Genomic DNA, 27,218 nt, shown 5'->3' with positions numbered 1-27,218 from the left:
TGGGCCAAAACAAACAAGATGAATTTTAACAGGGAGAAATGTAAAGTATTGCACTTGGGCAAAAAAAATGAGAGGCACAAATAAAAGATGGGTGACACCTGGCTTGAGAGCAGTACATGTGAAAAGGATCTAGGAGTCTTGGTTGACCACAAACTTGACATGAGCCAACAGTGTGACGCGGCAGCTAAAAAAGCCAATGCAATTCTGGGCTGCATCAATAGGAGTATAGCATCTAGATCAAGGGAAGTAATAGTGCCACTGTATTCTGCTCTGTTCAGACCTCACCTGGAGTACTGTGTCCAGTTCTGGGGACCACAGTTCAAGAAGGACACTGACAAACTGGAACGTGCCCAGAGGAGGGCAACCAAAATGGTCAAAGGCCTGGAAACGATGCCTTATGAGGAACGGCTAAGGGAGCTGGGCATGTTTAGCCTGGAGAAGAGGAGGTTAAGGGGTGATATGATAGCCATGTTCAAATATATAAAAGGATGTCACATAGAGGAGGGAGAAAGGTTGTTTTCTGCTGCTCCAGAGAAGCGGACACGGAGCAATGGATCCAAACTACAAGAAAGAAGATTCCACCTAAACATTAGGAAGAACTTCCTGACAGTAAGAGCTGTTTGACAGTGGAATTTGCTGCCAAGGAGTGTGGTGGAGTCTCCTTCTTTGGAGGTCTTTAAGCAGAGGCTTGACAACCATATGTCAGGAGTGCTCTGATAGTGTTTCCTGCTTGGCAGGTGGTTGGACTCGATGGCCCTTGTGGTCTCTTCCAACTCTATGATTCTATGATTCTATGTTGTTGCATTTATTTGTGGCATCCCTTGCCATATTCCTCACAGGAGAAAAAGGCTCCCCATGAAAGCTGTCAACATTTTGTTCCATGATTGCAAATCAGAGCTTCATGCACCTAAGACATTCTGTGGGGGGACTACGAACTGGGCATAAGGCCTTGTTTATTCTCCAGTTACTGCCTGTCTCCTGAGCATTGTTTTATCTGTGCTCCCTTGTGTCTTTATTTTTTTGTGTCTTTATGACCTTTTACTGTGTCAATCAGCTTTTGGTGATCCATCAGCTTTGGAAGGGCTGGATACACACACCTATGTGAAGCAGGGGGTGGACCCTTCAGAACCAGGGTTCAAATGTCACACACATTCAGTCAGCTGTGCCTCTTGCCTTCAGGACTCACGAATAACAACAACAACAATTTATTATTTATACCCCGCCCATCTAGGTGGGCTTCCCCAGCCACTCTGGGTTGCTTCCAACAAAACACTAAAATACAATAACCTATTAAACATTAAGAGCTTCCCTAAACAGGGCTGCCTTCAGATGTCTTCTAAAAGTTTGGTAGTTATTTTTCTCTTTGACATCTGGTGGGAGGGCGTTCTGCAGGGCAGGTGCCACTACTGAGAAGGCCCTCTGCCTGGTTCCCTGTAACTTGGCTTCTTGTAGTGAGGGAACCGCCAGAAGGTCCTCGGCGATGGACCTCAGTGTCCGGGCAGAATGATGGAATGGAGACGCTCCTTCAGGTATACTGGGCCGAGGCCGTTTAGGGCTTTAAAGGTCAGCACAACACTTTTAATTGTGCTCGGAAACGTACTAGGAGCCAGTGTAGGTCTTTCAAGACCAGTGTTATATGGTCTCGTCGGCCGCTCCCAGTCACCAGTCTAGCTGCCGTATTCTGGATTAGTTGTAGTTTCCGGGTCACCTTCAAAGGTAGCCCGACATAGAGCGTATTGCAGTAGTCCAAGCGAGAGATAACTAGAGCATGCACCACTCTGGGGAGACAGTCTGCGGGCAGGTAGGGTCTCAGCCTGCATACCAGATGGAACTGATAAACAGCTGCCCTGGACACAGAATTGACCTGCACCTCCATGGACAGCTTTGAGTCCAAAATGACTCCCAGGCTGCTCACCTGGTCCTTCTTCTTCTTTTTTTAAAAAAATATTTTTTATTAACAAACCAATCAAATCACATTAGTTCCAAATTACAAAACCAAATTTTAATTTTTTGTTGAGGGTACCCATGTTTCGAGCTCAGAAAGGGTCCAATCATCTCTTATTTCTGCTGCTTTGATGTTCACAGTTCTTTCCATTCATCGCTTTGTTGTTTTCCTTTACAAATCATCTTTCAATTTTCTTGTTGTTATCGTATTTTTTTCCTTTCTTTATAACCTCTGAAAGTCTCCACAAGCAAGTTGAAATGAACGTTGTTATAGTCCTGTGTGGATTTTCACATTAATCCAAAAGTCGTATTCAGACGGCAGACGCCATTTCAACACTTTCATAAAATACAGTCTCAGCGTCTGCTCATTAGCTTTTTCAGACCTGTTGCTCCGACATCAATCTTTTCAGGGGGTTCTGCTAGATCCTCCCCCTCTTGACCGTCAATCCTGCAACAGAGCCTGTCTTGTCATGGCGGTTCTCTTTTAGAACTGCATCATTCCAAAAGCCTTCCATTTCCTTTCCAGATCTTCCACAAAGCAAAGCCTTTAGTTAATGATTCATTTCCACACAATTCATTATTCCATCTCACTTGTTATCGGTTATTGCAACGGTTCTTCTTAGGGGGGGTTGTTAGGTAATCACATAGAGAAAAAAAGAAAAGTCCCCCCCCTTTCCGCCCCGTTCCGACATACTGACATCTTTGATGTAGTCTTCTTTGATGTATTTTCCTGTTCAGTCCAACCCATCACTCAGCTTCAGAGAGGTCAATTCAGTTAGCAATCATTACTCCCTTTCTTCACTCGAAACATGGTGCACCTGGTCCTTCAGGGGCACAGTTACCCCATTCAGGACCAGGGAGTCCTCCACACCCGCCCATCTCCTGTCCCCCCAAAACAGTACTTCTGTCTTGTCAGGATTCAACCTCAATTTGTTAGCCGAATGCCACTCTTCCTCCCCTACCCAGGCCACACCCTTCTTTTCTGGGATGGTAGCATCCCAAATTCATATATATGTAAAGGGTTAATTGCAAGAGTTGTATAACTCTCTGACGTCAGACACCCTGTGGCAGTTATGACAGTTATGGCAGTTGGTATGGCAGTGACAGCTATTAACAGTCTTTTGTGTGAGAGCAGCTGAAGTGTTGTTCTGCTGTCTGTCTCAGGGTTAGTTAGTCTGTAACAGTTTAATCTAGGTGACACACTTTTTAGATGTGCATCATTTTGGGACATTACTGACCCCATTCCAGATCTGGGAGTAGCTCTAATGTAAGATGAATTAGCAATTTAAGAAACATTCACCTGCATTGTATGTTTAATCTGCAGCTGCAAGTGTCCTAAGTACAATACCCTCCAACATTTCGCTGATGAAAATAGGGATATCCCATTCCATAATGATAATTTTATTATTTATACTCCATAAATCTTACTGGGTTGCCCCAGCCACTCTGGGCAGCTTCCAACAGATACAAAATATAATAAAATATTAAACATTTTTTTTAAAAAAACCTTTCTAATACAGGACTGCCTTCAGACGGCTCAGGAGTTGGGTAACTCCATACCTTTCAACATTTCTCCAATGAAAGTAAGGAAAAGCAGTACATTACAGAATCAAATCAGCTTCTCTAAAACAGGGATGTCCCTGGAAAATAGGGACACTTAGAGGTTCTGTAAGTAAAAGTTGTTATTTAAACTTAAAAAAGAGTGTGTCTTGAGTAGCTTTTATAGGAGGAAAAAGAGAATTAATAAAAGGGTCAAACCACTAAGGGCTGCCTTCCGCATATTCTGCAAATGGGAACTAGTGTCTAATTTCCACATCACTGACCTAGTCTTGTGACCTCCTCCTTTGATCTTATGTGCCTGGAATGTGTTCTTGACCTGAGGTAATGCCTCTTGAAGAGGATTCCGCATGTGTTTGATGGTTCACTATCTGCACAGCTCTTTTTTTCAGGGGGAACTCAGTTCCAGCCCCTCTCAGGTAGGTTCTGGCACCTCTTAGGTGGGCATCGTTGCCAATCTTAGAGAATGAGGGAGGTACTCATAGAGATTTCTGGACCTTTTATTCCTAGAAAAATAGCACTGGGTGTACATCCCAGTTGGGTTGCACATCCCACATATACAGTAATGCTTGAGCAAGAATTTGGAGGGCAGTCCATGGATACTTGCAGGAGTGCTGCTGAAGACCAGTTTCTGGAAGCCACAGGCAGGAAGAGGGCCTTGTGCTTTGGCCCTGCTTGCAGGTGCCTCATAGGAAGTTGCTTGGACCTGGTGAGAACAGAATGCTGTAGTAGATGGCCATGAGCTTGATCTAGCAAGCCCTTCTGGTGTTCTTATGTGATCACGAATGTGTTTGGAAAAGATTCTGGAAGCTTACCTCTTTGCTTCTGTTTTATTCTGCAGCTACCGCCTGTCTCCTGAGCATCTTCCTCCCTCTCAGTACAAGGACTGCCTTGCTGCTACCATACACTTAATTCAAAATGCAGCTTCCCATGGGGTGGATCCTTCCAAGATAATCGTTGGTGGGGACAGTGCAGGGGGCAATTATGCTACTGTTGTTGCCCAGAAACTGGTGGATAGATCAGACCTTCCAAAACTACGGGCTCAAGTACTGATCTATGGGAAATTCCAGACTATAGACTTCAACCTACCTTCCTATCAGCAGAACAGCTCAATGTCCCCCTTGTTCCGGGAAGATGTTGCTTACTTTATCATGAAGTACATTGGAAAGGACACTTCTTTGGCAGGCCAGCTCCTGAAGGGCTCTCATGTGCCAGATTCAATGAGACTGAAATATGGGAAGTGGTTGAGTCCGGACAACATTCCAGAAAGATTTAAGGCAAGAGGCTACAAACACGTCCCACTTGCTCCTTATGAACTTGAAGTCTATAGGCAATTGCGAGAGCTATTGGAACCAGATATTTCTTGCCTTTTTGCTGAAGACTTTGTCATCCAGAAGCTTCCTGAAACCCTAATTGTGAGCTGCGAGTACGATGTATTACGAGATAACGCACTGCTGTACAAGAAACGTCTGGAGGACAATGGGGTGAAAGTCAGCTGGTTCCATGCTGAGAATGGGTTTCATGGGGTGCTAAACCTTTTTGACGCAGGCCTGTTCACATTGCCTGCTGCAGTTGAATTGATGGACAGGATTGTAGACTTTGTCAAAAACTTATGAGAGGAAATCTCTTGAATTTGGTCATTCATAAGGAGGGGAGAATTTGCCAACTTCAGCTACTGATAGCTTCTCATTTTTCCAATCTTATATTTAGTTCTCCACAATTCTGTTGTAATTTGTGGTTCTTGGGGGCAGCAGGGAGTTGCTCATGAAAATTTACCAGCACTTTTGTGTGAAATTTTCCTTATAAACACTTTTACTTTGTATGGAGTATTGACTAATACATAATTCCAACCAATTTGCTCTAATAGAATGCATTTCTATATTGTTTTCATTAAGATATGAATTTTGTAAATGGACAATTCACCCTTCTATTGCATTTTAGTACTTATTGGTTGGCTGGAGATCTGCACTGCTAATGCTGTTCTAGGCTGCATCAACATAAGTATAGTGTCCAGATCAAGAGAAGTATCAGTTCCACACCATTTTGGCTTGACCAGACCCCACCAGGAGTACTATGTCCAGTTCTGGGTGCCACAATTTAAATAGGATAGTGATGAGCTGGAATGTGTAGAGAGGAGGAAGACCTAGGAGGAGGAGGAGGGTCTAGAAACCAAGCCTTATAAGGAATCATTGATGCAGTTGGCTATGTTTAGCTTGAAGAAGAGGACAGTGAGGTTATATAGTAAGGTAAAGATAAAGGGACCCCTGACCATTAGGTCCAGTCGTGGCTGATTCTGGGGTTGCGGCGCTCATCTCACTTTATTGGCTGAGGGAGCCGGCGTAGAGCTTCCGGGTCATGTGGCCAGCATGACTAAGCCGCTTCTGGCAAACCAGAGCAGCACATGGAAATGCCATTCACCTTCCCGCCGGAGCGCTACCTATTTATCTACTTGCACTTTGACGTGCTTTTGAACTGCTAGGTTGGCAGGAGCAGGGACCGAGCAACAGGAGCTCACCCTGTTGTGGGGATTCGAACCGCCGCCAACCTTCTGATCGGCAAGTCCTAGGCTCTGTGGTTTAACCCACAGCGCCACGCATCTTCAAATACCGTATTTTTCGTTCCATAGGACGCACCTACTTTTTTGGGGGGGAAATAAAGGAAATTTTTTTCCCTTTATTTCCCCCCCAAAACCAGGTCGGGGAACAGTGGGATGGCAGCGCGGCGCCTCCCCATTGTCCCCCGAGCTTGTGAGGCTTGCCCATGTCTGCCCGGCGTGAGGGGCGCTCTGCTTCAGGGCGCCCCACCCGCCGGGCGGCAGGCTGCAGACACCTGCGCGAAGCACAGGGCGTCCTCCGGAGGGCGCCCCGTGCTCCGCGCTGCAGGCTGCCGCCCACAAGCCTTGCACTCCCGAGGGAGATCCCCCGGGGGCACAAGGCTTGCCGACACCTGCGCAAAGCATGGGCGTCCTCCGGAGGGCGCCCCGTGCTCCGCGCTGCAGGCTGCCGCCCGCAAGCCTTGCGCTCCCGGGGGGAGATCCCCCGGGTGCGCAAGGCTTGCCGACACATGCGCGAAGCATGGGACGTCCTCCGGAGGGCGCCCCGTGCTCCGCGCTGCAGGCTGCCGCCCGCAAGCCTTGCGCTCCTGGGGGGAGATCCCCCGGGTGCGCAAGGCTTGCCGACACCTGCGCGAAGCATGGGACGTCCTCCGGAGGGCGCCCCGTGCTCCGCGCTGCAGGCTGCCGCCCGCAAGCCTTGCGCCCCCAGGGGGGATCTCCCCCCCCGGGTGCGCAAGGCTTGCCGACACCTGCGCGAAGCACGGGGGGTCCTCCGGAGGGCGCCCCATGCTGCATCCTGCTGCCCGCAAGCCTTGCGTGCCCGGGGGAACTCCCCCCGGGTGCGCAAGGCTTGCAGATAGCTTCCTGGAGCCTGGAGAGCGAGAGGTGTCGGTGCGCACCGATGCCTCTCGCTCTCCAGGCTTCAGCAAAAGCCTGCATTCGCCCCATAGGACGCACACACATTTCCCCTTCATTTTTGGAGGGGAAAAGGTGCGTCCTATAGGGCGAAAAATACGGTATGTAAATGCCAGTCATATGGGAGATGGAGCAAGCTTGTTTTCTGCTACTTCAGAGGGTAGGATTTGAACCAAGGGATTCAAATGATAAGGAAGGGATTCAGACTATACATTAGGAATAACTTGCTAAGGGTTAGAGCTGATTAGCATTGGAATGGATTAGCTCAGAAGGCAGTGGGACCGCCTTCATTGGAAGTTTTTCATCAGAAGTTTAATGGTCACCTGTTAGGGATTTCTGGGTGTGATTCCTGCATTGTAGGTGGTTGACCTAGATGACTCCATGGGTCCCTTTTATCTCTTTTCAGGTATCTGTTTTGGTTTATTGGCCCATATCTAATCCATTAGCCCATCCAAGGCACAGTCTAACACTTCCACTGCCTTTCCTAATTTAGATGGAACAGAGTGATGGAGATGGGTGTCACCCACATGTAGATGATCCCTCGCCCTATCTCTCCTGATAACAACTCCCAGCAACATGATAGAGATGTTTAAATACCATGAAACACCAAATTCCAGTTTCAACAATTGTAAACAGTTGTGACATAAAACTCTGTATGGCACCTTCCTATACATTCACCAACAAGCATTTACCTTCAATGAAATCATTTTATCTACATGTCACCCACTATCTGGAAGGCTAACCCCAAGGTGCAATATTGTTGACAGGTGGCAAATGAACCGAATAAATAAATTATGTTAAGCGATTATTTACCGATCTTCATAGAAATACTTGTTATGCAGTTGCCAATGAACCGTGAGCAGTTCAATGTAACAAAATAAGAGGATTCTATCTCATATGCTATCTCATAGAACTGGATGATTCACATTGCTTCAAATTTTTATGTGGTTCCACAAGGCATCTTAAAAATGCGAAAACACTGTAAATCCTTAGCCTTTATTGGATGTCTAGCTTCTCCTATTGGAATGAGAAATGTAATCCAGCCCAACCCCCAGCCATGCAGGAATCTTTCACCCAATGTGGGGCTCGAACCCACCACCCTGAGATTCAGAGTCTCACGCTCTACTAACTGAGCAATCTCAGCACTGCGAAGGAGGCAGTCTTGCAGGTATTTGGGACCTGTGTCACATGGGACTGTGAACACCAACCTGAACACCTCCAACTGGGTCCAGAAATGTACTGGCAACTCATGCAGATGTTTGAAAACAGGAGGAGTTATACAATATCTAAGCAGAACTGCAGCCAGTAATCCGGTTGCTGCCTTTTCTGCTCCTGGACTTCTAGACTAGGCAGTTACATGTCATCAATGGCTGGTAACCATGAAAGCTATACTCTTCTTCTACAGTGGGAGGCAGCAATGCTTCTTCATAGCAGTTGCTGGAAGCAGCAGGATGAGAAATTTTCTTATGCTCAGGTCCTGCTTGCATGTTTCCCACAGGCATCTAGCTGAATGGTGTGAGAATTGGATGTTGGGCTGAATGGACCACTGGCCAGATCCAAATGGCTCTGTTTATCCCCCCCCCCACCTCCCCACAAATAATAGGACAGAAGAGATAGCTTTGAATAATAATAATAAAGTTGATTATTTATACCCCTCCAATCTGGCTGGGTTTCCCCAGCCACTCTGGGTGGCTTCCAGCAGAATATTAAAATACAATTATTCCTCAAATATTAAAATCTTCCCTAAACAGGGCTGCCTTCAGATGTCTTCTAAAAGTCTGATAGTTTTTTATTTCTTTGACATCTGATGGGAGGGCATTCCACAGGGCAGGCGCCACAACCGAGAAGGCCCTCTCCCTGTTTCCCTGTAACTTTGCTTCTTGCAGTGAGGGATCCGCCAGAAGTTCCTCAGTGCTGGACCTCAGTGTCCAGGCAGAATGATGGGGGTGGAGACACTCCTTCAGGTATACTGGGCCGAGGCTGTTTAGGGCTTTAAAGGTCAGCACCAACACTTTGAATTGTGCCTGGAAATGTACTGGGAGCCAATGTAAGTCTTTCAGGACTGGTGTTATGTGGTTTCAGTGGCCACTCCCAGTCACCAGTGTAGCTGTTGCATTCTGGATTAGTTGTAGTTCCCGGGTCACCTTCAAAGGTAGCCCCACATAGAGCGTGTTGCAGTAGTCCAAGCGGGAGATAACCAGAGCATGCACCACTCTGGCAAGGCAGTCCACTGGCAGGTAGGGTCTCAGCCTGCATATCAGATGGAGCTCGTAGACAGCTACCCTGGACACAGAATTGACCTGCACCTCCATGGACAGCTGTGAGTCCAAAATGACTCCTAGGCTGCACACCTAGTCCTTCAGAGGCACAGTTACCCCATTCAGGACCAGGGTGTCCACCACACCCACCCGCCCCCTGTCCCCCAGAAAAAAGTACTTCTGTCTTGTCAGGATTCAACCTCAATCTGTTAGCCGCCATCCATCCTCCAACTGCCTCCAGACACTCACACAGGACCTTCACCCCATTTACTGGTTCCGATTTAAAAGAGAGGTAGAGCTGGGTATCATCCGCATACTGATGATAAATGGTCATAGGTTAATTTCTAGGTTGCCTCATCCTGAAAAGGATATTTAGGAGTTGGAGAAGTACCTAAAATGGGCAACCAAAATGACCAAGGGAGTGGAAGAACTCCACTACAAGGAAAATTGACAATGTTTGAGGGATTTTAGTTTAGAGAAAGAGATAGAAGGGGTATGACTGATGTATATAAACTGATGTGTGGTTTGGAGAAAATGGATGGGGAACAGTTTTCCTCCCATAATACTAGAACTTTGGGAACATCCAATGGAGAAGAATGTTGAAAGATTCAGGTCAGATGGAACAAGTTAGTGGTAATATGTGGGCTAGACAATGTTACTGTTAGGTGGATTTGTAGCTGGTTGACTAGCAGAACCCAAAGAGTGCTCTCCAATGGTTCTTCAGCATCCTGGAAAAAAGTGACAAGTGGAGTGCCACAGGGTTCTGTCCTGGCCCCATTGTTGTCCAATGCCATTATAAATGACTTGGATGAAGGAATTGAGAGGATGCTCATTCAATCTGCAGATGACACCAAACAGGGAGGGGAGTAGCTAATAGAATTAGGATTCAACAGGACCATAGCAGATTAGAAAATATGGCCAAAACCAACAAAATGAATTTCAAAAGGGTTCAATGCAAGGTTCTACACTTAGGGAGGAATAATCTCATGCTTTTACTCCAGCAATCTGCAGTTTGCTTTCTGATCTTTTAATGTTTGAAGCTGCTCCTTCTTTTGTGTTTTGTGAATCACCCTGAGATGTGTGTGGAAGACAACAGCAACAGCAGCAACAACAACCAAAAACTCATTTAAGACCTGTTAATTGCAAGACTATAAGGGAAAGAATTAGAAGGGTTCAAAGTTCTGTTCTGCCTCCTGGCTATATTGAAGTTCAGTACGTTTTAAAAAAGCATTTATTAATTTAAGAAAAAACCAGAAACCTTCCTCCTAGGAATAATGTCATCAGAAATCAAAAACGAAATTACAGTAGACCACTTTTTATATACACAACAGTAGCATCCAGGATCTTAATTGCAAGAAACTGGAAAAGTGACAAAACACCTACGATAAATGAGTGGCAGGTCCAAAGGATAGAATATTTACAGATGGCCATGATAACAGGGAGAATTAGAGGTTATCCAAAACAGAAAGTACAGAAAGAATGGAAAATCTTTAAAGAGTATCTGGAAAAACATTACAGTAATAAATATCTCCTGGCAGAAATAGAATGATCCTTGAAAAAAACAAATATAATGTTTTTTGATATCTGATGAAAACAAAGAAAGTAATACAATAATTTGGAACTGTGTGTGAAAAAATAGTAGAAATAATAATATAATGAGTCTAATTGTAAGTCAAATGTGTTTATTTTGTGTTTCCCCCCTTCTTTCTTTTTTCCTGCCCCCTCTCCCCCCCCCTTTCTTCTTCCTTTCTCTTTTATTTTTTGTGCCTCCTTTCTTGGCCTTTCTCTTTTTGATTTGTTAGAAAGAGCTAAAGAGATAAAAGTGTAATATGAAAACTTCAGTAAGTTAAAAGTGATGTGTAATTTTTCTATTACTATTTATGTACAGTGGTACCTTGGGTTACACACTCCTCAGGTTACAGACACTTCAGGTTACACACTCTGCTAACCCAGAAATAGTACCTTGGGTTAAGCACTTTGCTTCAGGTTGAGAACAGAAATCGCGCAGCAGCAGCTGGAGGCCCCATTAGCTAAGTGGTGCTTCAGGTTAAGAACAGTTTCAGGTTAAGAACAGACCTCCAGAACGAATTAAGTTCTTAACCCGAGGTACCACTGTATTGTTAAAATCGGTTAATTGTAATGAGTTGATGTAACAATTACTGTGGTTTTTTCCTTTGTTACTGTTGAATTCTAAATAAAGTAGATACGTTGCAAAAATAAAAATAAAATAAAAAACATTTATCATGACGAGCCATAATTATGGACAGCTATGTCATTCAGGAGATTTCCCTTCCTTCCATTCATGCATTTTAACCCAGCAAACTGGTTCTGACAGATTGGAGGCTCAGAGGTTTAAAAATAAATGAATGCTAACGTATCTGGAATCTGGCCTCAGGTACATGGGCGTAGCAAGAGGGGCAGGTCTAACCTATGGTCTAAACCTCCCTTTAAATCCATCTCATCCAAAAGAAGGGAAATCACCTTGAAACACTGCGCATACAGTATGTAGAAGAATGAAAGTTTACTACTCCCTATCCCCACCCTCTTCCCCCGCACTTCTCCCCCAACCTTATACTGTATACAAGATTAAGGCTCACATTGAATTTAACTGATACGTAAAAAGGACATTATGATCAGAAAACGGAGGTGATGTGTGTGCTTTTGTAACCCAAGAAAATATTTACTGAAAACGTTTTAATGAAAACTTCATCTCAACACGGACTTGCATTTAGCTATGAGGCCCGTACCTCAGAAGAAGAGCCTATGCTTTGAATATGCAAGGGCATAAGTTCCATCCCTGAGATCTCTGGATAGGAATGGGACTTGTGTCTGAAGCCTTGGAAATCTTGGGCCAGGCAGTGCACACAAGTCCTCTTCCACCTCGGACAAGGACTCCCACCATTCCTGCCTACAGGCTTAAGCTGGCTGCGGATGTTGTGAACTTCAGGCAATTAACACCCGGTATGTAAAGCCGAAGAGCTCTGGGACAGACACTATGGAACTGGACTGATCAGTGGCCAGGCTTGACACTCCTGAGTAGAACAACACACCTTGCTCCATTGCCAAACCCATGAAATTGCTGTTGATGTTCTGATTATGTGAGATTATGTGGTGGTTCTTCTTATGTTCTTATGTGAAAGATGATTAAGAAATGTGCCGTCATTGTTCTTATTCTTATTAGTGATCTTTACACATCTTTAGATGCCAAGCAAAAACATTTCTAAGTCCTTTCAAATTTGTTTGAGGGAGAGGTGTTATTAGTTTCTATATCTTTTATGTATAACATTTCTATATATTTTAAAGGCGTGATTGATTTGCTTTGTGCTTGTTTTTGTTATGTATTTTGTGTTTTTATCTTTTTTTTATGCTATGAACCACCCTTTGATCCTTCCATGAAGGGCAGTATTTTTAATTAATAATAATAACAACAGTTTATATATTTAAGTAATTCATATACTGCTTAATCCAACATGCATAATGAAATCAGTAAAATCAATGAATTCACTTGATGATGATGTGATGAAGATATTATCAAATTCAACAAGGGCTTCCTTTTCAACCTATAGAGGGACACACATAAAGACAAATATATTATTCACACCAAGCCATGGTTTGTTTGCATCATGGTTTCTTCAGGAAAGTACATATTGCCTCATAGGCAAGCAAGGAGATTGTGGATTGTTTCTCCAAAGCTTAGCTTGTTTCCCAGCTTCTTTTGCCTCTGTACCTTGGCGGGTGTTTGGGTTGGGGTGACCAATTCAAAGCTGACCAATAGAAATTAATGGACATGGTTAACATGGACTCATTCATTTTCATGGGCTTCTTTAAATAGGACTTATTTGGATACCACCCCCTGTGAATAGGATGCAAATGTGGGCACTATTTTCATGAGAGTTTTCCTTTGCCCAACAGGGGAAGTTTCTTGAACTGCTGGGTATCTGCAGACAGGTTGCCTTTATCCGCTTCCTCCAGAGTTTCTGGAATCCAAGAGTGGATCCCAGCCTCTCTGCCAAAGATCTGCATTTTGACGGGGTTCCTGTGAGGGTTTATCAGCCCAAAGCACCATCTGCTGGCCCAAGGAAAGGATTTATGTTCTTTCATGGAGGAGCTGGGATGATTGGAAGCATCGGTAAGAGATTAAGGCTGTCAGCCTGTGAACACTTATCTAGAGGCAAGCCCCATTGAACTCAAGTAAGCCCATGTACAATCGTGGAATAGGAGAGTTGGGAGGGATCCCAAGGGGTCATGTAGACCAACACCCTGCAATGAAGGAATCACAGCTGAAGAAGCCCTGACAAATGGCCATCCAACCTCTGTTTTGAAACCTCCAGTCAAAGAGAGCCCCTCACCTTCCAAGGGAGTCCGCTCCCTGTTGAGCAACTCTTGTCATCAGAAAGGGTAAGCCCCATTGAACTCAATAAACCCATGTGGAATGGTTTACAGGGCTGAGATACAAGTGTTGGTGGTAGTTCCTGAAGAGAGATGGGGCATACATGTATTTTGGATTAGCATATGTTAATTTATATGCATATTTGCTTACTTAGCTCAACAGGAAGAAAAAAATATGGAGGCTCTTGTTATCATGGCTTCCCAGGTCTCACATCTCCACTGGTCAGTAGTCGGGGATCAGGGGAGCTGGGGGAGGGACAGAGCCCCCACTGCTGATTCATTTTATAAAATACATATACCACTTGATTTTATAGAAGCTCAAAGAGGTTCACAAACATGCATATAATAACTCGAGGTTGCTGCTCCTGATCGCTCTGCTTACCAACCCAACTATCCTCACACCTCTGGCCATCCTGAAGTTTGCACATCACCAAATCCCCCACCTCATCCCAACCCACAGCCACCACACACACCTGTGCCAAATAGGTCAACTTTCACAAACACAAATCACCAACCTGCACTTGCACCAGCTTTCATTTGCAATTAATACTGACACTCTTGGGTACTGACATTGTGTTGCAACAGCTTATAAAGTAGCAACCTAGTAATCCCATTGCACCAGAAGTGGTTTTAGTCATGCTGGTCACATGACCCGGAAAGCTGTCTGTGGACAAACGCCATCTCCCTCAGCCTGAAGCGAGATGAGCAGCACACCCTATAGTCACCTTTGACTGGACTTAACTGTCCAGGGGTCCTTTACCTTTTTACCTATAAAGTAGTAACTTCAGGAGAAAGGAAGGCTAGAATCAAGTGGGGACTCAGGAGAGCTTGCCATTATTAGAGACATTGATATTGTGGTGGTGGTGGGAGACAACTGTGTGCCTCGCAGAGCTTGCTTCCTGAAATGCAAGAGCCATTATCCCTGACCATTGACCATGCTGAGTGGATAAATGTTTTTTGAGGTGGGCATTTGGGGGGTTCTGATAACAAGTCCCCCTCCCCCGTTTCTGAAAATGGACCTAAGTTTGCATCTATGCATATCGATAATAACATGAGAATTAAATGAAAGCTTGCAAACCATTGGCTAGGTGCCCCATATCTCTTAAGGCTAGGATTTATCTGTGTGTAATTGGATTGAGTTTGCTTTTATAGGTGAACCTATTTAATTTGCCTTTTGCAAATCGATTTGTGAACCCAGAGCCAGTCTCTGAAGCTTACAATGCAGTACTCTAGCCGTGTGATGTTCACAATTCACATACAGCAAAATGTGTGCAGAAAAAGGCTCATGTCAGCAAAAATTGCATGTACAAAAACATTATGTCAGGGAAGATTGGTGTTCCAGAATGGGCTTTAAAAGGCAAGACCGGAGGTAGCAATGCTTCTGCATACCAGTGGATGGAAACCTTGGGCAGGCAGAGTGCTCTTGGCTCAGTTCCTTCTGCCAGGCTTCCAGAAGCATTTGCTTAGCCACTGTGAGAACAGAATGCTGGGCTAGATTGAAATATACTCAGAGTCGAGAGTGGATTTCATGCTATTTATTCAGCTCATAGTGGTGTACATAACATAGATGGACCATTGGTCTGATCCTGCAGGATCTGATTTGGTTCTTATGTGTATATTAGAGCAATGAGAAACTCGAGAGACACTGAGATTGACAGATTCACCCATCCCTATCTGCGACTGATGGGAGTTGTAGTCTCCTGACATCAGTAGCCAAGATGTCACCCTCCCAACTGCAATTTAGGAGGTCTTCTGGGAAGACATGGTTCATGTTGTGCTGTGATTTATGTCCATGCATGTCAGTGGGTCTGCTCTGAAGAGTTAGATACAAACAGCCCTGGATTTGCGAAAGAGCTTCATATTTAGAATTTCCCTTCCAACTTTCGAGTGCCCTACCAAGATGTCTGCAGCAAAATCACCAAGGAGACTGATTCTTACAGTGCAGTACTTGATCTGTGTGATGTGCACATGTGCATAAAAAGGTTTATGTCAGTTAAAATTGCATGTACAAATACATTATATATTGGAAGACAGCTGTTCAAAAATTGAAACTAACTTCGGATTATTGAAACTGTGTTTAAAAGAGGACATATTGACCGATACAATTACAACTTGTTTCTCCCTAGTGGAAGCTTTCGAAATTGGTTACTTTACAGGAGCTGGGCTGGGGGAACTTCCAGCTGCAAGATAAGAAAAGTGTGAGACTTTGGAATTGACCTTGAATTTCTAAAGTGTTATGGCAAACGGAAGGGAAAAAGCAGACGGGATGTTGACAGAGGAGGCCTTAGTGGCTGCATTATTGAAAATAAATGATTCACTGGAACAACTCCATAAGAAAACAGATGCGAGGAATGTGAAACTGGATGTTGCAAATATTGAGACTGATTTAATTGTAGAAAGTTTAAATAAGTTGGGACAAAAGGTGAATACCAATTCAGAAACCACCCAGAAACTGATACAGGAACCTACTCTGATACGGCAAACTGCAGATGAAGTCAGGGAAAAAACCCTTGCTGCTGAACTTAAGGTGATACAACTGGAGAGGAGAGCCCCATCTATACAAAGACAACTTAATGAACATAAGCTGACATTCGTTATGATTGAACTTAGAGAAGAGCGGATAAATTTGGGGACCAGAGCCCTGTTTGAGTTGGAGAAGGAAAGCCTGACAGAGCTTCAGGAGGCGACAGGACTAACATTGGTTGAGAAAGAGAGGTATTTGGGGGTTAGTATGACCACCAAAAATGTGAATCTGCTTAAGGACAATTGCGAAGGATGTTGGATTGAAGAGAAGGGGAATTTGGAAATATGGTCAAATCAGAAGATGTTACTGTTGGGGCGAGTTGTTGTGGTGGGGATGGGGGCTGCTGTGTTGATGGGGATGTTGCTGTGGTTTCAAACATTGCAAGCTCTGGATGGGATGGAGGGTCTCAGGAGGTGGCAGAGGGATGCTCCTAGAGTTGTTTGGCAGGGCAGGAAGCCTCGAGTTAAGCTTAAGATATTGATGGATGCTAAAGAAGGAGGTGGACCTGCCCTGCCAGACCTTTAAACTTCGTTGTGAATCATCTGTCTTTTGCTGGTTGAGAGAATGGTTGCTTCTTGAAAACACCGAAGTGTTGGATAATGGCAGACGAAGTAGATGGACTATAGGGAATTAGCAGAAATGACTGGCAAGATCCGAGACCAGGGTGAAGAGTCGGTGGAAGAAGATTGGAAAAAGTTTAAAGACTATTTATAGAAATACTGTAAATTTAAGGATTGTTAGAAAAATGTTGGAATGAAATTACATGGCTTTAGTTGAAATGTCATAAGGAATTAAGTATAAATAGATTAATAGAAAATTAAAGAAAAAGTATGGCAAGAATGTGTTAAGATAATTATAGAACAGAAAACAGAGTAAGATGGAAAGGAATTGCTGAAACAAACAATAGAAGTAGAATACAAAAAGGTAGGTGTGAGGAAGTCGCTGGAAATAAGTGAATGAAATATAAGATATTGAAAATGTTTGAGGTGTTTTTAAATTGTTTTTGTTTGTCTTTGCTTGATTTGATATTTGTATTGTTTTTTCTTTCTTTTTTCCTTTTCTTTGTGTTTGTTGCTGTGTTGGAAATTTTGAAAAAGTAATAAATATCATTTTAAAAATAAATAAAGGCAAGACTGGAGGCAGCAGATAATTACCTCCCTATTTTAAATTTCCCTCTCATCTTGCTAGAGTTCTACCAAGTGGTCTGCAGCAAAATCGCCAAGGAGACTGATTCAGTGGTTGTGTCTGTTGGGTAAGTAAATGCAACCATCTGTCTTTCCATAGGTAAAATATATGTGTGTGTGCTTTGGACCCAGCATGTTGTTGCATTTGTTGGTGGCATCCCTTGCCATATTCTTTGCAGGAGAAAAAGGCTCCCCATGAAAGTTGTCATTTTGTTCCATGATTGCAAATCAGAGCTTCATGCACCTCAGACATGAGGATGCTCACTTCCGTGGGGGGACTATGAGCTGGGCATAAGGCCTTGTTTATTCTCCAGCTACTGCCTCTCTCCTAATCATTGTTTTATCTGTGCTCTCTTGTGTCTTTATTTTTGTGTGTCTTTATGACCTTTTACTGTGTCAATCAGCTTTTGGTGATCCATCAGCATTGGAAGGGCTGGACTGGATGCACACACCTATGTGAAGCAGGGGGTGGACCCTTCAGAACAAGGGTTCAAATGTCACACACACTCAGTCAGCTGTGCCTCTTGCCCTCAGGACTCACAAATAATAATAGTAATAATAATAATAATAATAATAATAATAATAATAATAATAATAATTTATTTATACCCTGCCCATCTGGGTGGGCTTCCCCAGCCACTCTGGGCGGCTTCCAATGTAGGGACAGGATATCCAAATCCTGTCTGTGAAATCACCCCAGGCTTCAATAATCAACCAGGCCTCAAAACTGTCCAAAACTCCTTTTGTCTTCTAAACATCTAAAACAGCTTTTCTCTGCTCTTCTCTGCTTTTCTCACAAGATGCTGTGGCAAAAGGCAAAATGTTACTTTTAAAGGCTAATATATAGGCTCTGTCATTGCCAAGAATACTCAGGCCTGAGAAACGAATCTTATCTCATTCGGTTGCAACATCTTGGACATGCTGAACCACCAGGGCTCCTCGACCCACCCCCTCGGCTTCTCATTCCCCCTTTCCTGGGAAGAGTCCAACAGTCCCAAGACAGCTTTCTGTTCATGCTCAGAGGAACTCATGGGGCAGGACTTCTGAGGGAGGAGAAAGGAGGAGGGAACTGGAAAGGGGTATATATGCTTGTGCACAGGACTGTGAACTTTGTGCATGCTTTTGTGGACTATTACACTTGCTCCTTCTACCAGTTCATGGATGGTAGAAATAAAACCTTTTTCTCCGAAACTATTCCTTGAGTGTCTGTTGACTTGTTGACTCCAACTTCCCTTTCCCAGACGCAATATTTTTCCCACGCGAGGGCAAAGCTTCATAAGGCTACACCAACAAAACACTAAAATACAATAACCTATTAAACACTAAGAGCTTCCCTAAACAAGGCTGCCTTCAGATGTCTTCTAAAAGTTTGGTAGATATTTTTCTCTTTGACATCTGGTGGGAGGGCGTTCCGCAGGGCAGGTGCCACTACTGAGAAGGCCCTCTGCCTGGTTCCCTGTAACTTGGCTTCTCGTAGCGAGGGAACCGCCAGAAGGCCTTCAGCGCTGGACCTTAGTGTATGGGCAGAATGATGGAGGTGGAGATGCTCCTTCAGGTATACTGGGCTGAGGCCGTTTAGGGCTTTAAAGGTCAGCATCAACACTTTGAATTGTGCTCGGAAACTTACTGGGAGCCAGTGTAGGTCTTTCAAGCCCAGTGTTGTATGGTCTCGGCGGCCGCTCCCAGTCACCAGTCTAGCTACCGCATTCTGGATTAGTTGTAGTTTCCGGGTCACCTTCAAAGGTAGCCCCACATAAAGTGCATTGCAGTAGTCCAAGTGAGAGATAACTAGAGCATGCACCACTCTGGGGAGACAGTCTGCGGGCAGGTAGGGTCTCAGCCTGCGTACCTGATGGAGCTGATAAACAGCTGCGCTGGACACAGAATTGACCTGCGCCTCCATGGACAGCTGTGAGTCCAAAATGACTCCCAGGCTGCACACCTGGTCCTTCAGGGGCACAGTTACCCCATTCAGGACCAGGGAGTCCTCCACACCCGCCCATCTCCTGTCCCCCCAAAACAGTACTTCTGTCTTGTCAGGATTCAACCTCAATCTGTTAGCCGAATGTCCTTCTTCCTCCCCTACCCAGGCCACACCCTTCTTTTCTGGGATGGTAGCATCCCAAATTCATATATATGTAAAGGGTTAATTGCAAGAGTTGTAGAATTCTCTGGCGTCAGACACCCTGTGGCAGTTATGACAGTTATGGCAGTTGGTATGGCAGTGACAGCTATTAACAGTCTTTTGTGTGAGAGCAGCTGAAGTGTTGTTCTGCTGTCTGTCTCAGGGTTAGTTAGTCTGTAACAGTTTAATCTAGGTGACACACTTTTTAGATGTGCATCATTTTGGGACATTACTGACCCCATTCCAGTTCAGGGAGTAGCTCTAATGTAAGATGAATTAGCAATTTAAGAAACATTCACCTGCATTGTATGTTTAATCTGCAGCTGGAAGTGTACTAAGTACATACCCTCCAACATTTCGCTGATGAAAATAGGGATATTCCATTCCATAATGATAATTTTAATAGTTATACTGCACAAATCTTACTGGGTTGCCCCAGCCACTCTGGGCAGCTTCCAACAGATACAAAATATAATAAAATATTAAACATTTTTTTAAAAAAAACCTTTCTTATACAGGACTGCCTTCAGACGGCTCAGGAGTTGGGTAACTCCATACCTTTCAACATTTCTCCAATGAAAGTAAGGAAAAGCAGTACATTACAGAATCAAATCAGCTTCTCTAAAACAGGGATGTCCCTGGAAAATAGGGACACTTAGAGGGTCTTTAAGTAAAAGTTGTTATTTAAACTTTAAAAGAGTGTGTCTCGAGTAGTTTTCATAGGAGGAAAAAGAGAATTAATAAAAGGGTCAAACCACTAAGGGCTGCCTTCCGCATATTCTGCAAATGGGAAGTAGTGTCTAATTTCCACATCACTGACCTTGTCTTGTGACCTCCTCCTTTGATCTTATGTGCCTGGAATGTGTCCTTGACCTGAGGTAATGGCTCTTGAAGAGGATTCCGCATGTGTTTGAAGGTACACTATCTGCACAGGTTTTTTTTCCAGAGGGAACTCACAGGAACTCAGTTCCAGCCCCTCTCAGGTAGGTTCTGGCACCTCTTAGGTGGGCATCATTGCCAATCTTAGAGAATGAGGGAGGTACTCATGGAGATTTCTGGACCTTTTATTCCTAGAAAAATAGCACTGGGTGTACATCCTTGTTGGGTTGCACATCCCACATATACAGTAATGCCTGAGCAAGAATTTGGAGGGCAGTCCATGGATACTTGCAGGAGTGCTGCTGAAGACCAGTTTCTGGAAGCCACAGGCGGGACGAGGACCTTGTGTTTGGGTCCTGCTTGCAGGTGCCTCATAGGAAGCTGCTTGGACCTGGTGAGAACAGAATGCTGTAGTAGATGGCCATGAGCTTGATCTAGCAGGCCCTTCTGGTGTCCTTATGTGATCATGAATGTGTTGGGAAGAGTTTCTGGAAGCTTACCTCTTTGCTTCTGTTTTATTCTGCAGCTACCGCCTGTCTCCTGAGCATCTTCTTCCCTCTCAGTACAAGGACTGCCTTGCTGCTACCATACACTTAATTCAAAATGCAGCTTCCAATGGGGTGGATCCTTCTAAGATCATCGTTGGTGGGGATAGTGCTGGGGGCAATTATGCTACTGTTGTTGCCCAGAAATTGGTGGAGAGATCAGACCTTCCAAAGCTACGGGCTCAAGTACTGATCTATGGGAAATTCCAGGCTATGGACCTCAACACGCCTTCCTATCAGCAGAATGGCTCAATGCCCCCCTTGTTCCGGGAAAACGTTGCTTACTTTGGAATGAAGTATATTGGAAAAGACACTTCTTTGGCAGGGCAGCTCCTGAAGGGCTCTCATGTGCCAGATTCAATGAGGCTGAAATATGGGAAGTGGGTGAGTCCAGACAACATTCCAGAGAGATTTAAGGGGAGAGGCTACAAACAAGTCCCACTTGCTCCTTATGAACCTGAAGTCTATAGGCAATTATCAGAGACATTAGAAGATGATTTTTCTTGCCTTTTTGCTGAGGACTCTGTCATTCAGAAGCTTCCTGAAACCCTGACTGTGAGCTGCGAGTACGATGTATTACGAGATGACGCACTGCTGTACAAGAAACGTCTGGAGGACAATGGGGTGAAAGTCAGCTGGTTCCATGTTGAGAATGGGTTTCATGGGGTGCTAAACCTCTTTGACGCAGGCCTGTTCACATTGCCTGCTGCAGTTGAATTGATGGACAGGATTGTAGACTTTGTCAAAAACATATGAGAGGAAATCTCTTGAATTTGTGGGTCATTCATAAGCAGGGGAGAATCTGCCAACTTCAGCTACTGATAGTTTCTCATTTTTCCAATCTTATATTCAGTTCTCCACAATTCTGTTGTAATTTGTGGTTCTTGGGGGCAGCAGGGAATTCCTCATGAAGATTCACCAGCACTTTTGTGTGAAATTTTTGTAATAAATACTTTTACTTCGTATGGAGTATTGACTAATAAATACATAATTGCAACCAATTTGCTCTAATATAATGCATTTCTAGATTGTTTTCAATAATATATGAATTTTGTAAATGGACAATTCACCCTTCTATTCCATTTTAGTACTTATTTGTCGGCTGGAGATCTGCACTGCTAATGCTGTTCTAGGCTGTATCAACAGAAGTATAGTTCCAGATCAAGAGAAGTAACAGTTTCACTCCATTTTGCCTTGACAAAACCCCACCAGGAAGACTATGTCCAGTTCTGGGTTCCACAATTTAAATAGGATAGTGATGAGCTGGAATGTCTACAGAGGAGGAAGACCAAGATGATCAAGGGTCTGGAAAACAAGCCTTATAAATAATCATTGATGCAGTTGGATATGTTTAGCTTGGAGAAGAAGACAGTGAGGTGATATAGTAGCCATCTTCAAATATATACAGGGCTGTCTCATGGGAGATGGAGCAAGCTTGTTTTCTGCTACTTCAGAGGGTAGGACTTGAACCAAGGGATTCAAATGATAAGCAAGGAGATTCAGACTATACATTAGGAATAACTTGCTAAGGGTTAGAGCTGATCAGCATTGGAATGGATTAGCTCAGAAGGCAGTCCTGCTTGCATGTTTCCCACAGGCATCTAGCTGAATGGTGTGAGAATTGGATGTTGGGCTGAATGGACCATTGGCCAGATCCAAATGGCTCTGTTTATCCCCCCCACCTCCCCACAAATAATAGGACAGAAGAGATAGCTTTGAATAATAATAATAATAAAGTTGATTATTTATACCCCTCCAATCTGGCTGGGTTTCCCCAGCCACTCTGGATGGCTTCCAGCAGAATATTAAAATACAATTATTCCTCAAATATTAAAATCTTCCCTAAACAGGGCTGCCTTCAGATGTCTTCTAAAAGTCTGATAGTTTTTTATTTCTTTGACATCTGATGGGAGGGCATTCCACAGGGCAGGCGCCACAATCGAGAAGGCCCTCTCCCTGTTTCCCTGTAACTTTGCTTCTTGCAGTGAGGGATCCGCCAGAAGTTCCTCAGTGCTGGACCTCAGTGTCCAGGCAGAATGATGGGGGTGGAGACACTCCTTCAGGTATACTGGGCCGAGGCTGTTTACGGCTTTAAAGGTCAGCACCAACACTTTGAATTGTGCCCGGAAATGTACTGGGAGCCAATGTAGGTCTTTCAGGACTGGTATTATGTGGTCTCAGTGGCCACTCCCAGTCACCAGTGTAGCTGCTGCATTCTGGATTAGTTGTAGTTCCCGGGTCACCTTCAAAGGTAGCCCCACATAGAGCACATTGCAGTAGTCCAAGTGGGAGATAACCAGAGCATGCACCACTCTGGCAAGGCAGTCCACTGGCAGGTAGGGTCTCAGCCTGCATATCAGATGGAGCTGGTAGACAGCTACCCTGGACACAGAATTGAACTGCACCTCCATGGACAGCTGTGAGTCCAAAATGACTCCTAGGCTGCACACCTAGTCCTTCAGAGGCACAGTTACCCCATTCAGGACCAGGGTGTCCACCACACCCCCTGCCCCTTGTCCCCCAGAAACAGTTCTTCTGTCTTGTCAGGATTCAACCTCAATCTGTTAGCCACCATCCATCCTCCAACTGCTTCCAGACACTCACTCAGGACCTTCACCCCATTTACTGGTTCCGATTTAAAAGCGAGGTAGAGCTGGGTATCATCCGCGTACTGATGATAAATGGTCATAGATTAATTTCTAGATTGTCTCATCCTGAAAAGGATATTTAGGAGTTGGAGAAGTACCAAAAATGGGCAACCAAAATGACCAAGGGGGTGGAAGAACTCCACTACAAGGAAAGTGGACAATGTTTGAGGGATTTTAGTTTAGAGAAAGAGATCGAAGGGGTATGCCTGATTTATATAAACTGATGTGTAGTGTGGAGAAAATGGATGGGGAACAGTTTTCCTCCCATAATACTAGAACTTTGGGAACATCCAATGGAGATGAATATTGAAAGATTCAGGTCAGATGGAACAAGTTACTGCTTTTTAAACTACTTTTTGCTATCCTTGAAGAGAAAGTGGTAATATGTGGGCTAGACAATGTTACTGTTAGGTGAATTTGTAGCTGTTTGACTTGCAGAACCCAAAGTGAAAAGCTGGAAAAAAGTGAAAAGCTGGGTGTCACAGGGTTCAATCCTGGGCCCATTGTTCTTCAGCGTCTTTGTTAATGACTTAGATGAAGGGATAGATGACACGATTTGCAGATGACATGAAACAGGGAGGGAGTAGCTGATATGTAAAAACATTTCACTAAAAGTAGAAATAATCAGAATATTTAAAATTGAAATGCTGCACCACAAACAAGGCTCTGCTCATCTCTCTTGCTCAGTCATGCACCACTTGTGCCTTAGAGTGGTCATTTGATACCTTTTGGAGAGTGAAGACCTGGCAAAGGTTGACCGGGGAGCATCTTAATCAGGTATGCTTACTGAGTGCACACAAAACCTACTTTGGGGGAAAAGGAAGAATTTGAGAAGGAAGACTAAAAGAAAAAAAGATGCAAAAAGGTGTGTGTGTCGTTAACATATATGAGAGAGTGCTGGAAGGGAAATAGTTAAATAGGTTGCACAGACAGGACCCAGGGGGTGGAGTCAGTGGGTCTATAAAACTAGTTCTGGGAGGCGTTCGTTGGGAGTTGTTGGTGGGCAGTTGGTTGGTTTTAGTGGGTTGGCTGGTTGGGAAAGGCAGTTGAAGAAGCAGTTGTGAATAGAGAGACAGTTAGGGCAGTGGGTTCTTGAGTGTGGGGAGGTAGAAGAGATAGAGAGAGGAAAATAAGACTAAAAAAGTAAAGAGCAACAATGTTTGGAATGCTGTAAAAGTTTTGTTTGTGTCTGAAATAAAATACACTCTTCTTTATTAATTGAAAAGCTGACTGAGACTGAAGTGATTTTACCAGGGAGGACCTGGTTGGTGGCAGCGGATTAGTGGTGTACAGGTCAATAGTCTGTGAGACGACCGGGGGCTCCGTACGAACGCCACAGTGTGTTCTTTGTAATTTTGCATAATATACTTGTTAACTGCCTGAAAGGTACTCCCTGGTGTTTATTTTATATTTAAGTTCCTAGTTTCCAAATGACTGGAGCTGTTCCACCATCCACTATTCCATGACTTAGCCCAAAACTTCCAAATAAAAACTTTGCAAGCCAAAGGCCAAAAGTATATCGCCTAACAGACTTCTTCACAAATACCAAACCCACACTGATACAAGACAAACTAGAGGACATCCGGGTATTCTGGCTAACACTCTATCAATGACATGCCTTCTTAAATAATCCAACAGTAAAAATGAAACAGCCGCTAGGCCTTTTATCACCTTCGAAAACCTTCTCCTGAGAGCAGAGGGACATGGCAAGGGAATGGTATCCACAAGATACAAAATACTGCTCCAGAACCCCACTAACCCCCTCTATGCAATCAAAAAACAATGGGAACATGACATAGGCTATGAAACAAACTCTACCCAATGGGCTAAACAATGGTCTAAACCTCCCCTTAAATCCATCTCATCCAAAAGAAGGGGACTCATCTTGAAACTTATCTATAGATGATACTTAACACTAAATAAGTTGGCACTGATAGGCCCAGGAGGTTGCACATCTACAGGCACATACCTTCACATGTGGTGGGATTGTCCCAAAATTCAACACTTTTGAACATCAGCCCTACAATAAATATGCAAAATAAATAAACAGGTATTAGAAGTCACCCCAGAACTAGTCCTATTGAACATTTCCCAAGACTATTATGCCCACTCAACCTACAAAGAACTTATAACCCACCTACACTCAGCTTCCAGAAGCATCTTAGCTAGACACCAGAAGGGACCTGTCAGGAGTGAACATGGACCACTGGTAGCAAACTGTATGGAAAACACCCTTACTAGAAAAACTAACCCACAAACTGAAACTAACACGGGGACAAATAAAAGAGGACGCCTTCACCCCGGTGTGGCTCCCTTTTATTACATAGACAGCCCAACAAGATAACAACAAGAAACCACCAAGAGCATCTGAATTGATATGGCTAACAACCCTCCCTGTACACACGTAAACAAAACTTACGGCAGTCAACTGAAGGCAACCTACCATGCCCTAGGCCCCCCAACTGTAGTGATCAGGTGGGATTGCTATGAGGAATTATAACAAATATAGAGTAAGCCATCTGTGTCAGCAATGAAAGCATTGCGTTGACTGGGTTTAAACTATTTTGATATGATTCTTGATCAATCCACACCTCTGCATTCCTGTTCCATTTCTCTTTCTTGACCAGTCACATACACTGCCAGTTGCTTAGCCAGGCATGCATCCTGGGCCATCAAAGATAGTGGGCAAGCTTCTTTTGATGTAGCTTTCCCACTATGTTAATCTCAGGATGTTGATCTTAGGGCCTGGAAATAGTTTCACAGGAAGGTGATAAAGATGCCTATCTCCTTGCCATCCTTCCATCCTCTCTTGTTTACTCCTGTTTGTGATCTCTGGTGTTTCTCTAGTCCTCTTTTATTTACTCTCAGATTATGTATGCATGCTCAGAGTAGTCTTTGTAGTTAAAAGAATTTCTTTTGATTTAACTTTGTCCCCACGTGGGGTGTGTTGAAATGCTCAGAAGAAATCTGATTGGTTCTTACGAACACTCTGTAAAAAGTTCTTTTGTGAATAAAACCTGGGCTGAGGGGTGGAGGGAGACAGAGATTATTATACGCACCCTTCCCAGAGTCTTGCTGGTTCAAGCCTCTGTGTGTATTCTTATTAATCAGAGTTCAATCCTTCCTTTACTTTGTGAATGCCTCACCCAACCTCTCTCAATGTCAAATAAAACTAATAAAATAAATGAAATGTATTTGGTTTTGTTGTAAATGTATATTTGAAAAATCAAATAAAAATGATAAAAAGGAAAACTAATATATGAAACGATGAAATGACACGGATACAAAAACATTACACATACAGTATGTAGAAGAATGAAGGTTTATTACTCCCTCTTCCCCTCCTCTTCCCCCACACTTCTCTTCTCCCCCAACCTTATACTGTATACAAGATTAAGGCTCACATTGAATATAAGCGATCTGTAAAAAGGACATTATGATCAGAAAACGGAGGCGATGTATGTGCTTTTGTAACTCAAGAAAATCTTTACTGAAAACATTTTAATGAAAACTTCATCTCAACACGGACTTGCATTTAGCTATGAGGCCCGTACCTCAGAAGAAGAGCCTATGCTTTGAATATGCAAGGTCTTAAGTTCCATCCCTGAAATCTCTGGATAAGAATGAGACTCGTGTCTGAAGCCTTGGAAATCTTGGGCCACACAAGTCCTCTGCCACCTCGGACAAGGACTCCTA

The 27,218-nt window shown here is 44.0% G+C and overlaps 1 protein-coding gene and 1 pseudogene across 2 annotated transcripts in view; both read left to right on the top strand.

Moving 5' to 3' along the window:
• The window catches only part of LOC308482742 (arylacetamide deacetylase-like 3), a 29,934-nt gene extending 8,091 nt beyond the window's left edge, over nucleotides 1-21,843 (top strand). The window contains exons 2-4 of the mRNA XM_081016218.1: nucleotides 13,141-13,357; nucleotides 17,330-17,393; nucleotides 20,856-21,843. Coding sequence (XP_080872344.1) covers nucleotides 13,141-13,357; nucleotides 17,330-17,393; nucleotides 20,856-21,630 — 1,056 coding nt within the window. The 3' untranslated portion in view covers nucleotides 21,631-21,843. The remainder of the gene's footprint in view (nucleotides 1-13,140; nucleotides 13,358-17,329; nucleotides 17,394-20,855) is intronic.
• Nucleotides 1,031-5,327, top strand: LOC308483142 (arylacetamide deacetylase-like 3 pseudogene; annotated as a pseudogene). The gene is made up of 3 exons (XR_013991466.1): nucleotides 1,031-1,060; nucleotides 1,746-1,801; nucleotides 4,343-5,327. The product of XR_013991466.1 is annotated as an arylacetamide deacetylase-like 3 pseudogene (transcript).
• Nucleotides 21,844-27,218: the final 5,375 nt, after the last annotated feature.

Source organism: Podarcis pityusensis (genome assembly GCF_964106645.2).
Source record: "Podarcis pityusensis genome assembly, chromosome: 8".
Classification (NCBI taxonomy): Eukaryota; Metazoa; Chordata; class Lepidosauria; order Squamata; family Lacertidae; genus Podarcis; species Podarcis pityusensis.
This window is presented reverse-complemented; position numbering and strand designations above follow the sequence as displayed.